General features: G+C 34.9%; 1 protein-coding gene and 1 non-coding gene across 2 annotated transcripts; both read left to right on the top strand.

Annotated features, from left to right (window-relative positions):
• TRNAH-GUG lies at positions 1 to 72 on the top strand. The gene has a single exon. It is a non-coding gene; the product is annotated as a tRNA-His (tRNA).
• A 36-nt stretch (positions 73 to 108) lies between these two features.
• On the top strand, positions 109 to 10,053 carry LOC110096109 (transcription factor bHLH140). Its single transcript, XM_028694329.1, has 7 exons — positions 109 to 250; positions 357 to 475; positions 4,731 to 5,653; positions 7,629 to 8,086; positions 8,186 to 8,391; positions 8,478 to 8,648; positions 9,707 to 10,053. The coding sequence occupies exons 1-7, from the start codon at positions 193 to 195 to the stop codon at positions 10,043 to 10,045; spliced, it is 2,274 nt and encodes a 757-aa protein (XP_028550162.1). The 5' UTR covers positions 109 to 192; the 3' UTR covers positions 10,046 to 10,053.
• Positions 10,054 to 14,851: the final 4,798 nt, after the last annotated feature.

Here is a 14,851-nt window from a genome sequence, read left to right as displayed (position 1 = left end):
GTGGCTGTAGTTTAGTGGTTAGAATTCCACGTTGTGGCCGTGGAGACCTGGGCTCGAATCCCAGCAGCCACAAGTCGATTTTTTTTTTCGGTATTTTACTAGAGATATGGCCTCTGTATATTCCGCTTCGATGGTTCTGTTCTTTTGTCATAAACTTATAATCGTCAACGATCTCATCGATCGGCGCTTACAATGCTATCTTCGATTCCAATGGCGGAAGAGGCTGATACGGTTTCTTCTCTCTTGGATGGTAAAAATTGCTTCTGTTGACTATATGCTTTTTTTTTTAATCTCCTTCAATGACTTCTTATTTTGCGCTCGCGATTAACCATTCATTTCTGATCTCTCTCTTTCAGAAGGGAAAGAGGGAAAACCCTTAGTTGTGATCCTCGTCGGTGCTCCTGGAAGTGGGAAAACAACCTTCTGCAACGATGTCATTAGGGCCGCTCGACGGACCTGGACTCGTATTTGTCAGGTATACTCCCCTCTTTTTTGCCCTTTTGTGTTTAAATGTACTGTCTTTAGGGCATATCTTTATTGTGAATGTGAATTGTCGTCGCTCTAGTCTTAATGAGAAGACTCTCGATTAATTCTTTTTCGAAGTAATAGTTTGAAACTTATTAGATCATGAATTTGAACTTTGTTGTGATTCCTAGTAAATTTGCTAAAAAGTAATGAAGTAGAACTCTTAATCAGTGACCTATTTTTTTGTGTAATGTCCTGACTTTGCTCAGGAACTCGAATGCTAAGAGTACTCACGTTGGCACAAATTGGGCAATATCTAGATGGATGAGCGTTCTAGCTATGCAAATGTGTCCTCCTATCAAGGTTGAATGTAGAGAATTGTTCCTCTCATTCTTTCCAATTCATTCTATTCTTGGTGTCCCTGAAAGCTGCTATATATATTTTTGATGTGAGATTTGTATATTTTTGTAATTTTAATGAGTAATTTGAGAAATAACAAAACGGTATCACCATGGATTTTTAATTGTTGTTTTAAAAGTTGGGAATGGAAATAACTTTATTGATTGTTGTTGTGTATATGCATATACGTGCCTCTATATACGATTACAAGATAAATGTGAATATCCTTAATAATGTATGAATATTATGATAATATATAGTGACATCTCTTTTGCATATGAATTCACACATGTGATCATGTTGATATGATAGTATTCTCCTACAAACTCAAGGAAGTGTAAAAGATATTAACTCGAGTTTGGAAGAATGATTGGAGATCAAGTGGTTGAAGGTTGGTTGCCTTGAGATTTTAAGTGTCGTAGGAGAAGAGCCAATGCTCGTGAAATGTCGTAGGAGAAGAGCCAATGCTCGTGAAATCTATGGATTGGATGCAGAGTGTGGCATTGAGATTTGTGATAGAGAAATCTTGGGTAGGATCCTCAAATAGAGGGTGAGCAAATTGTTATGAGCATAAATACATTTTCAAATAGAGGATGGACAGATCCTGAAATAGAGGATGAACTAAGACCTATAGATGATAGGAATATAGGATACAATATGGAGGGAAATAACAAGCGTGTAAACAATACTCATAGATCTGCATTGTCAATATAATTTTTTTCTGAATAGCACCGACAAAAATATCAACAGTGAGTGTCGAAAGAGGTTTTAGTAAAGGCGTGATGGAGGGATCAATATAGGTTTTTATGAAGGATGAGAGTGCCTTTACTCTTGATTCTTATTAAGACGAGATCAGAAGACACAAATGTCACCAGACAAAGAAGGATGAAGTCACAGTTGATTGCAACTGAAGTGTCTGAAGATGGGAGTCTCATAGTTTATGGATTTAGGAAAAACCAAGAGATCATGGCCATGATGGAGTAGGAGATTCCAATTGAAACAAGGTGTGGCGAGAGCAACATGATTTTGTTACAACATGATGTTGAAGTTAGATTAGTGAGGGAAGGGTCAAAGAGGCAATTGAGAGGAAGTGAAGGGCCTTCTCTAGGCACTAGAGGAGGTAGAGTTAAGAGATGAGATTAGTTTTGAGGTCGTTGAGGAGTGGGGATTCACTATTTAAGACCTAGAGGATGGAGTGTCAAGTTCTATGGCACCATTGAGACAAGAACCTTGCCTAAAATATTGAAGCAAAGCCTTTCCTAGCATAAATGATGAAACCACTAAATGAGCATAAAAGCCAATGTCTTCCACTCTTAGGAATTTAGAATCTATAGGGAATCCATAGGCTCAAGTCTTTAATTGACCGAACTTGCAACCATGGAAGCCTTAGTAGTACACAGATTTAAGGTGAAGCGCCACATTCTTCACCATTGATGGCTGAAGAGAGAATTGTGATATAAGGGAGGAGGAAGCGCACTCAAATGGGGTATGGATGATGAGATCCCGATAACATGCATAATTAGAGCAGGGCATTGTGGTGCGTTGCAAGGAACAATTAGTAGTTTAAGGGGATTTGATGGGGGCAGAGTGTGATGCACCGTACATCAACGATGGGGAAAGAGGCGACAACATAATGAGGTTAATTATGGTTTAATTGGTGTCGGTGGCATGGTAAATGAGATTGTGTCACTATTGAGGAGACAATTGAATGGGGACTTTGCTTGCACACTATGTGCAAAAATGGAAGAGGACATCCCAAATCAAAGGTGGCCCTGCCTAGTGATTGGGTTTGATGACAACATTACAAAGGAGGCGTTGTTTGTCGTCCACCTTATTATCAAGATTGGAGGTGACAAGGATGGGAGGTTCAAAATTTAAGAGAAGGATGCGTAGTGTTGATGTTGTTGTGTAGAAGATGTAGTTCAACTAGAATGAGATCGGGAGGTATTCATGGAAAGTTCATGAGTAGAAGATGATAAAAAATAACTTGGCTCTCATATCATTTTAAAAGAGAGAGAAATAACAACAATGATTCCTATTGAATTGTTGTTGTGTGCAAGCAGATATAGGCATGCTAGCATGGTGCCTTGTCAATGAGTATACAGAATTACATTTTCAAGTTTTAAAAAAATACATGTAGCTTGAAAATTGAGTGAAATGAAGATAATAAAATAATTTAAAGAAATTGTGTCCATTCTTATATTTTAAAATTTTAGTCATATACTATTTTGATAAAAAAATTATTGTAACATAATAAATATGGATAGTAAAAATGGTATTTATTCCATCATATTTGAAAATAACATCTGATTCATTATAGAATTTGTAAAGCTTAGGCCCAATTAATTCAAGTTAATATTGATAGTATTTTCTTGGACATGAAAATTATTTGAATATTAAAATATAATTTAATTTATTAATTTAATACTTTTTTATCCATAAACTTTGAAGTGTGTGTGGTTCAACTGCGACCAATCTATTGAATTAACTTTCTTATAATGGAATAATAAACATGAAATGCACATATACGTATTAATCTTTACTTATGTGATATGTTAATTTAACGATGTTGCATGTCAATTAGATTGGGCGCTACATCAATTTGCTTTTGCCACAGGTCATTTAAACAATTGCTTTGAGAGAATAATAAAGAAAGTTTTGATAAAATTTATTTATGCCAATAAATTTAGTAATTTGAGAGAGAAAACACAAAATATTAAATTTGATAAATATTGATATTTAAATGTGTAATTTAAGGATGGCTAAATATTTAATACGTCCTCTAATTTATATAAGATATGAAACAATTTTGAAATGACTAATAATCACTCATAATTATTTTTTTGAACCTTATTTTCATACTTTACAGAAGATGGGTAACAAACAAAAATGTATTTAATTAATGAATTGCTTTTCTTAAAACAATGCCAAAAAGGTCTTTCTTACATATTCTATTATATAACAAACAAAGGGATAGTTAGAAAACTGAAGGTTAAAATTGGAACAAAAAATTCATGAAAAGATGGGGGTATTTTTAGGAAAAGAAAATGGACGGAAATTTAGAAAAAAGTTTGGGGGAAAAATTATAAAAGATTTCAACCTCCATTTAAATATATACATATCATCAGGCAGAACAAGGAAACTATAAAGAAGAATATTCTCAATAATGAAGGAATATCACAATAATGGATGGTGAAGGTTTCTGTTATATATGGTTTCACACATGTGGTAATATGGGTACGATAACTGCATGCTTGATGGGTGTACCAAAAATGATATACTTTTGGTATTTGATGTAATTTAGCCCTTTTGCTAATAACATATTCTTAAGAATACGTTTTTTCTTGAATTCATGAATTGATCTTTTTAAGGGTTAGAAGCAAGTTAGGTTTGAAGTTTCACTCTGATTAATATATTATTATCCTGTGCTTATTTCTTCAGTTTACCAGAACACTCTTTTATGTGGTGAAAGTTGTGCATTGATTATTTGGCATAAACTTTTGGCTTTTTTTGGGGGAAATTCATTGTACATATATATCCTTGAGGGACTGGAAATTCATGTTTTCATTCTCCTAGTTATCAAAATCTTCTAACTTTAAGAAACTATTCTTTGGACAAAGAAACTATCCTATCCATTTTGTAACTTATGTTGAGACAATATCACTGTTTTATCATTGCTTGGGATAGAACTTTTTTTTTTACTTGACCGAAGGCTGTTCATTAGCATTTATTCTGGCTGAAACTTACACTTACCATGCATGGACATTAGTTTGCTTATGATATTTCTGCTTGTTTGAGTTTACAAAGCCTTTTATTTCTCCATAAATGTAGTTTGCTTACTGTTTTTTAACTGACATTTCAAGCAGGACACCATAGCAAATGGAAAAGCTGGAACTAAAGCTCAGTGTTTACAGAGTGCAGCCAATGCATTACAGGAAGGTAAGAATGTCTTAATTGATAGATGCAATTTGGAGCTTGAGCAGCGGTCCGAGTTTGTGAAGCTCGGTGGAGCACGAGCTGACGTGCACGCAGTGGTTCTTGATTTGCCTGCTCGGGTTTGTATATCTCGGTCAGTGCAGCGAACTGGGCATGAAGGGAACTTGCAAGGGGGAAAAGCTGCGGCTGTTGTCAACCGGATGCTACAGAAGAAGGTGCTACCGAATTTGAATGAGGGATTCTCTCGGATTACATTTTGTCAGAATGATGATGATGTTAAAACTGCTGTGAATACATATAGTTTTTTGGGATTATTTGATAGTTTGCCACCTGGTATTATTGGTCAAAAGAGTGGGGATGCTAAAGTTCAACAAGGGATTATGAAATTTTTTAAGAAAGTTGACACTGATGGAAATTGTTCTCAGAATTCTGCTCCTAAGCATGAAAACAATGAAAATAACCCCCGTCCTATGGGAATTGAAAAGGGAAGTGAGGTTGGAAAAGATGAACAAAAGAATGATATGTTGCTAAATCCCTCAGTAAGTGATTTCCAATGGAATGATGCTCCCACTCTAGCTTTTCCATCCATTTCAACGTCAGATTTTCAGTTTAATATGGATAAAGCATCTGATGTGATAGTAGAGGCTGTTGCTGATTTTTTTAGTAAGGTTGACAAGGTCAAACTTATTCTGGTGGATCTAAGTTCTAAATCAAAGATGCTATCTCTGGTTAAGGTCAAAGCATCAGAGAAAAATGTTGATACCACCAGATTTTCAACATATGCAGGAGATATAACTCGGCTTTATACAGGAGGAGGACTGCATTGTAATGTGATAGCCAATGCTTCTAACTGGTAAGATTTGATATGGTTTAAGTGTAGTATCTGTGTATTTTCCATTGATTTTAGAGCCTATAGGGGCACAAATCCTAAAATTTCCTTGCAATTATTTTTAGTTCGAACAAATTGGTACTTGTGTGGAGTGGCCTCTTTTTTATTCCCTAGGCCTGACAACTACTACTGATAGGCTTTCTACTGAAAGCAACCTACCGACTAAGTACTGTCATCATGAAGTCCATAAGATGCTAAGGGAGATAGAGGTACTTTTTCCTTACGTTAGGAAAGACACAACTTGTGCAAAATTGGCAATCATAAGTGAATGCGATGAATATACAAAATATTAAAAAATAGATCAAACGTCATAATAAGCCTATCTCTATGGAAGAGAATAGAGTATCCAATCTATTATATAGAGAAATCACACAGGTCTACAAATTAAAGTATCATGAGAAAATACTTAACCCCAAACCCAAATAAACTTAATCTCACCATAAAAAAGAAGCTCCAAATATCTTAAGACAAAATCAAGATAAAATAACTCAAGAGTGACAATAAAGAACTAATACTAAAAATTATCTATTTGAAAGTTTTTAAGAATACCATCCCATAGCTCTAGAATTAAAATAAATTTTCTTTCATAATGGTACTTTGAATACTTTAAAGTGACACTCCACCATAATTACGCTATGAAACTGTTGACCTCAATACTAGTGTTGGGGTCGAGTTGACAACGCACGATATGTTTCTAAAACGAAAGAGTGCGACATCACGCGTAACTCACTTGGTGCATGTCAACCAAAAACTTAAATTGCCGAAATAGCCTTCGTTTGCAAAACAGATAGCGCCAACGCATCCAGAGCAACGAAAATAGCTAAGATCGACACCCATATTAATTAGGATCATCGATCAGTAAAAATTTAAATTTCATGCATGCGGATCGAGGCGGCATCGATGAGCGCAAATGATGACAATGATGACATAGCGACCGAGTTGATGCGCGCTTAATTAAAAAAAAATTCATATAAATTGTGTATTTAAAATTAATTATAAATAGTAATTAATAAAATAACTAAATCTAAATAATATTAAAAAATATCCTTTATATTTCATTTAAACACTCCCCATACACTCACGACAACTGTCACTCACTCCTCACGGCTCACACTCACGCACACGACACTCCCTCATGCATGGCTCACTCTTCCTCTCAGTTTCTCCTCTCGCGCAACTCCAACCGCCGCCGGCAACACTTCTTGCCGCTACCACCATGTTAAGGTAAACTTCTCCTCCTCCTCTTCTTCTTCTTCTTTTTCTTCTTCTTCTTTCCAATCTCAGAATTCTACTGCAGGGTTCCGTGGGGCCATCAACTTTTATACTTCTATATTAATTATCATGACTCTTGGTTGAATTTAACCATTCAAACCTTTTAAGAGCTTTCAAAGTTTTCCATATTATGGAAGCCCAATGTTTCTTTTGTTGACCGTGACAGCTGAAACTCAATTGTTATTCCTGCATTTTGCATCTTTTTTTTATGTTAATAGAATCTAATGTTACTTGGTGTATATTTATCTGTAGTTTACTCTTGGCTGAATTTAATTTTTCATACTTTTAAAAACTTTTTTAAGTTTCCCTATTACGTGAGCCTAATGTTTATCATGTTGACCATGACAGCTTAAGCCTCACTTGTTAGTCCTGCGTCTTGAATTTTTTTTATGATAATAGAATCTAATGTTACTGGCGTATATTTGTCTGTGCGAACCATTGATGTTGGATTACTGTCTTAATGATTCTGATAGCCACTTCTACACATTGAACATTAGCCGGTCATCAATTCCAACATTTTTTTGATAGTTGTTTGTTCTACTCCGTTGTATAAATGCATTATTTCTCAGATTTTCATTTGGATTACCTTTCATGTCAGTAAGCCTTATTAATAAGAATTTTGACTCAGAAACAGAAGTGACACAAGATGGACAACTGGTATTTGCAGGCGGCTGAAACCTGGAGGAGGAGGAGTTAATGCAGCCATTTTTAGCGCTGGAGGTGAGGCCTTAGAAATTGCCACCAAGGAACAGGCTGACACTATTAGCCCTGGAAGTTCCATTATTGTTCCTGTTCCTAGAACATCTCCCCTTAACCAAAGAGAAGGTGTGACTTATGTCATACATGTCTTGGGACCAAATATGAATCCTCAAAGACCAAACTGCCTTAAAGATGACTATGTCAAAGGTTGTAAGGTTCTTTATGAGGCATACTCATCACTTTTTAATAACTTTGCGTCTATTGCACTTAGCCAAAATTATCAAAAAGAATATAGCGGAGATTCAAAGTCTGAACCAACCAAATCAGTTTGCAAATCTTTTGAGGCAGTAGTTGAATGTCAGCGTTCATCCAGCGAGCAGAAGAGCAAGCGAGAAGTTAGCTATGGTTCTGATTGCAATAAAAAATGTAAGTATTTTCCATCCTTAGCTTTCTTCAACGTGAAGAACTAAACAACTCTAGAAGTGTTTCTAAACTATTAGCATTCTAAAATCAATTCTATTTCAGCGAAATACAATGGTGACTCTGGAGGCTTACCTGGTATGCTGGAGAAAGAGGAGCAAAAGAGCGAGAGAAGTGATCATTCTGCAAAGAGTTCTTGGGGCTCATGGGCTCATGCTCTTCATCAGATTGCAATGCATCCTGAGAAGCATAATCTTGATGTTGTCGAGATATCAGATGATTTTGTTGTTTTAAATGACCTTTATCCCAAGGTTAGTGCATTTTTATTTGAATTTTTTTTTAGTAAACCTTTAGCCGTTTCACTTCTAAATTCTCTGCCTGATTTTACACAAAGCAGGCAAAGAAGCACATTCTGGTTACATCAAGGCTTCCTGGTCTTGATTGCCTTGCAGATATCCGGAGAGAACATCTGCCAATGTTGCAGAAAATGCATGCTGCTGGGCTTAAATGGGCTGAGCAGTTCAGTAGTCATGACCCATCTCTAGTATTTAGACTTGGTTATCATTCGGTATGCTTAGCATCAGAACAGACTGATCTATTGTAGAGTAAATGATCAATGTGATCCTAAATTTTTTAGATTTGGCTATTTTAGTCTCACATTTTCTTAGGTTTTTATTAAATGATTCATGTCATGATTACTTAACACAATCCTCCATTTTTCTCATCCAAAACTTGAGACCTGACAATAACAATGAAAGGATTCATGTAGCCGAACCTACATAGTAGGATAAAGGCTTGATTTTATTGTTATTGCTTTTTCGTAGGTTTTTAATTTAGTCGCTCAACTCATCAAGTTAAGTGTTCATAGATGAGGATGCTCAGGTGGATGAGTGGCTTTACTCTTATAGATAGAATATGAAATGTGCATATACATAAAAAGGTTGGAGTAGCTCTATTGGAAGATAAGATTAAGGAGAGTCGCCTTAAATGATTTGTTCACATAAAATGGTAGCCTTCCGATAACCCGGTTAGGAAAGTAGAGGTATTTTATTTGACTGATGTTAAGAAAGGCAGAGGTAGTACTAAAAAAGACTTGGTTAGAAAATATTAGAAATAATATTTTTTTATTAGATTTAAATGAGAAATTGACTTTTAACATAACACAATGGAGAAAAAGGATTCATATAGCCGACCCCACAAAGTTGGACAAAGGCTTGATGTTGTTGTTTGCTTGTTTGTTTGCTCAACTCATCAAATATTAACTAATTTTGTTGTTTTTTTGCACGGAGATTGGGAGGAAGCTTTTTCTAAAGGGGCATTTTGAACATTTTTAGGATCATCCCCAATATCTAATATAACCTCAAATGAAATTTGAGCCTAAAAAATCTAAAATTCTCTTACAAAAAAGCTTCTATCAATTCTCATCCAAAAAATTATGAAATTGCCAATAGGAGCAAATGTGTCTGGATTTGATTTGATGAGTTGGGGACTAAATTAAGCTTCTGAACAAATTTGTGATAAATAAAAACACTCAAAAAGTCTAGGAACCATTATGATCATTTATTCTGTCTATTTTGTAAATAAAATCTTTGCAGTCCATGAACCTTACAACTCTCTTACTTGCAGGTTCCTTCAATGCGGCAACTGCACCTTCATGTTATCAGCCAGGATTTTGACTCAACACATCTGAGAAAGAAAAAGCATTGGAACTCATTCAATACTCCATTCTTTCGTGATTCTATTGATGTCCAGGAAGAGATCAAAATGAATGGATTGGCGACCATAAAAGATGAGAAATTATTGTCCTCAGAACTGCGTTGCCATCACTGTAAGAGTGCTCATCCAAATCTACCGAGGCTTAAATCTCACATTGCTACTTGCAAAGCTCCCTTTCCTTCTCATCTTCAAAATGGCCAACTGATATTCGCTTTATCAGGATCTTCTGATGCTGTAAGTGCCATTTAAGGTTTCGTTTGGGATAACTTTCTTATTGCTTATTTAAACAGTTTGTAGTATAAAAATTATAATTTTTGTACGAAGAAGCTGCTTTAAAAATCATAAAGAAAGCTGTCACAAACGAAGCCTAAATCTGTAGAGAGAACTTTCTTTTTGTTCGAGCTGTTTTGAGTTTTGGGCTTAGAGCTGCTCTTTGTAAGCCTTAACATGTAATTAACAGAATGTTTATGTTAGTGTGTTTTTACCCCAGCTGATCCAGTACATATTGTCTACTCTGTAATGGAAATGCTTGAGATATAGCCAAAAAAATCCTGTCATTATATTGAAATCTCGTTAAACAGGCAGGCTGCAGCTGCAATGGAAGCGAAGCTTGGAAGTGTGCCAAATTAGAGAATCATTTGACGTAACTCATGTTGATCTGTTGGTTGAGAGTTTTGGATATCAATCGAAAGGTTTTGGGTTTGAGTCTCGCATATGTGATGTGTGTGTGAGTTTATTTTATTTGACCTATATACCCCAAAAAAGTAGAAATTATTCTGTGCGGACGCCGAACGCAATTAAAATGTGCTACGTACGCGGTACCGAGCGGTACTGAGCGGCAGTACCGAGTCGGGTACTGAGGAATATATATATATATATATATATATGGAAAGTTATATTTTTTGCTGAGAAGTTTGATGGAGAGACATAGAGAGAGTAGGGAAGATTTTCATATGATATTTGTTGATTTTGAGAAAGCATATGATAAGAGAGCAATTAGGATTTAGATATGATATTAATATACCATAAATTGAATATATGTATGATAGTAGATATGATATCAATAATTATAAATCATTAATATTATTTAAACATGGATGCATATGTGTTGATGCATGTTAGAAAATTCCTAGCGGTAGAAGGATTGAATATGTTTAACATTTTAATTTTGCATGAATGTATGTCGTACATTTAGATAAGAAAAGAGCTCCAACAGACACAAGAGTTTTTATGTAGAATATTAGAAAAAGAAAAAAATTATGCAATATAATCCAGCTAAAATGATTCAATTAGTGTATATTGTTAGTTATAAATTATATTATTGCCCATAATTAATAAATGTATTGATACAATATAGTAGATACTAATTGTAGATGATTGATTTCGTAGTCGAAATTGTAAGAATCTTGGGGCATTGGAGCTATATTGATAAGATCTTTTGCGGTATATTTAATCATTATCCTTTGAGGAGAGAAGACTACAAATCAAGAAGTCCAATCTTAAAATTAGTTTTGACTTTAGGAGATGAAGTTGGTGTCAACTGTGTGTCTTGGCCTTAATTGGATGGCATGAGTTGACATTGATGGTGATGGTAGTTGATGAAGTCAACTAGCATTGATGTTGGTATTAATGTTGTGCATCAACCTTATAACTAATGATGTGTGTCGATATTTATGGTGATGGGTGCATCAGAGTAGTTGGGCAACAGTGGTTTGGAGATTATTATTTTTTATTTTTTTTATTTGGAGATCATATTTGAGAGATGGTGGTTGGAAGATGATAGTCATACAACAGTTGTAAAAAAAAAAAGAACAATCATATGATGATTATTAAGGGGACTAAAGTTGGGTGATAATTGTTGGTCATAGTCAGATTGTAATGATTAAAAGTGTGGTCAGACAAAGAAGGTTGGATGGCGATGGTCTGAAGGTGGTGTTCAAATGATAGTGGTATGTGATAATGGTCAGATAATGGTGATATGATGATTGTGGTCAGACAATAGAGGTTAGATGATGGTTATTCAACTGTCATGCTCCAACAGTGGTGACTTGATGGTGGCGGTCTGATGACATAGGTTGGATGACGATAGTGTTTTGATGACGAAGCTCTCATCAATTTCAAGTTTAGATCCATGCTCTAGCTCTAACCCTCTTCTATGTAAAGAATGTGATTATTTTTCATAGCTCTTTTAGAGCAGCATTTTAATAAATTTATTCAAACTCCCCAAAACATTTCGTTAAATGACCTATATTGATTCTCTTAACTATAGATCATATTTTAAATATTTGAGTGTCTTAATGATGTAAGAATTAAGCAATGAGGATTTACATATGATATTAATATACCATAAAATGAACATATTTATGTAAATTTAGTAGATATGATATCAATAATTATAAATCATTAATATTATTAAAACATGGTTGCATATGTGTTGATGCATGTTAGAAAATTCCTAGCAGTAGAAAGATAGAATGTGTTTAACATCTTAATTTTGCATGAATGTATGTCATATGTTTATATAAGAAAAGAGCTACAAGTGACACAAGAATTTTTATGTAGAATACTCGAAAAAGAAAAAAAATTACGCAATCTAATCCAGCTAAAATGATTCAATTAGTGCATATTATCAGTTAAAAATTATATTATTGCCCATAATTAATAAATGTGTTGATACAATATAATAGATACTAATTGTAGATGATTGATTTCATATTGGAAGTTTTAAGAATCTTGGGGGCATTGGAGCTATATTGATAAGATCTTCTATGATATGTTCAATCATTCTCATTTGAGGAGAGAAGACTATAAACCAAGAAGTCCATTCTTAAAATTAGTTTTGATGTTAGGAAATGAAGTTGGTGTCAAAGGTGTGTATTAGCCTTAATGGGATGGCATGAGTTGATATTGATGGTGAAGGTAGTTGATGAAGTCAGCTAGCATTGATGTTGGTTTCAATGTCGTGCATCAATCGTATAACTAATGATGTGCATTGATATTTATGGTGATGGGTGCATCATAGTAGTTGGGCAATAGTAGCTCGGAGATCATTGTTGAGAGATGGTGGTTGGAAGATGATAGTCATAAAACAATGGTCAGAAAATAACAATCATATGATGATTGCCGAGGGAACTAAAGTTGGGTGATAATTAGTGGCCATAGTCAGATGGCAATGATTAAAAGTGTAGCCAGACAAAAATGGTTGGACGGTGATGGTCTGATTGTGGTGTTCAAATGATAGTGGTATGTGATATTGGCCGGATAATGGTGATATGATGATAGTGGTCAAACAATAGGGGTCAGACGATGGTGATTCACAATCATGCTCCAGCAGTGGAGGCTTGATGCTGGTGGTCTGATGACAGAGGTTGGATGGCGATAGTGTTTCGACGATGGAGCTCTCTTCAATTTAAGTTTAGATCTATGCTCTAGCTCCAGCCCTCTTATATATAGAGAATGTGATTATTTATAACTCTTTTAAAGTAGTATTTTAATAAATTTAGTCAAACTCCCCAAAACACTCCGTCGGATGGCCTATATTGATTCTCTTAACTATAGACCATAATTTAAATATTTGAGTGCATTAATTATGTAAGAATTAAACGATTTTATAGTCATTAAATTCACCTCATTGACTCGTTTAATTTGATTGTAAAAATACAATATTTGAAGATCATTCGACCATCCAATTAATATTATGAAAATTTTAACTACTCTTTAAGTGCTTGATTTTATCACGTGGGCTCGGATCACATCACTTTTGACAGGTTGCTTTTCATCTAGACATTCAGTTCAACTATAAATATTGAAATCAAAGTTTTAGATAATCTTGAATTTAATTCCCAAAACATGCAGCCAAAAGGACTGCACTGAGATTCATGCTTCCTCAAGTGTAGTTTTGCTCGACACATCCAATAAAAATCTTAATTTTTTATTTATATGAGCGCTCCCGTGCCCCCACAATCTCTCTAAATAAAGAAAAAATATCTAAGAAAAAAAAAATCATTAATGAAAAAACACAAATATTAGATACTTTTAAGGGGCTATGCTCTTGAAATGTTAGAATGACCTTACCTTAAAAGTCCACCCCTAACTACTTAAATATTTGCATCATATTTTCTTCACAAGACATCTCTCCTTTTCTCCTTCCTATACCAAGGATTCCTTCAAAAGCTTAGCTTTTAACCTTTCAGAACCAGTTAATTATCCTTAATTTGTATAGTACAAATACCATAACTTGTATAGTATAAATCTACATGGCTTGTTTGGTTAATAACATGAAGCTAAGGGCATATTTGACTATGTACACATATTTGTTTTATATTAAAAAATATTTATGTTAAAAAATATATGGACTCGCCGGAATACCTTCATATAACATTAATGAAAAAAAATTTGCTCAGAATTTCTTCATAGAATTTATTGGTTAAAATAAACTTGAAATTCATGAATTTGATTTAAGATAGCTGCAATATAAATTATTTATGTATAATTGATACGTCATGCAAAAATTATCTTGATCGGACACGAATCTCAAGGCAAAAGGCTAGTTGGAAACTTTAAAATTTAATTTAGGGAGCATCCGAATTCCGATTTCAGCGAGCTTTTAGTCAAACTGAGCGTCTCGGAAATACAAACCCGACGACACCAAGTTCAACTCAATCCGAGCCCAAATGAGTCCAAATCAAGGGCTCAAAGTGCTGTCGGAAGGTTCAAACAGCAATTTGAGTTACCAAACGGTCTCCGATTTTGACGAGCTTATACTCGAATCGAAGGGCTTGACGAGACGAATCCAACGAGCCCAAGATCACTGAATTCCGACATCACTAAGGCCTCCAAATGTCCAAAAAACTGTGCACGATCGAGGGGTTCAATATCGGCCGTCCATTCGAACCACTCCCTATTTGCCATGATCTCACATTTATTTACGAGCCACGCCACTCCAGAAAAACTATAAATAGAGCCCTCATTCATCACAAAAGGGGACTCAAGTGGAGAGAGAGAGAAGAAGGAAGAGAAGGAAGAAGCTCCTCCTCGACCACCGCCGGAGCTCTT

Source organism: Dendrobium catenatum, unplaced genomic scaffold (genome assembly GCF_001605985.2).
Source record: "Dendrobium catenatum unplaced genomic scaffold, ASM160598v2 fragScaff_scaffold_456, whole genome shotgun sequence".
Taxonomy (NCBI): domain Eukaryota; kingdom Viridiplantae; phylum Streptophyta; class Magnoliopsida; order Asparagales; family Orchidaceae; genus Dendrobium; species Dendrobium catenatum.
The sequence above is the reverse complement of the archived record's forward strand: the minus strand, read 5'-3'. Positions and strand labels throughout refer to the sequence as shown.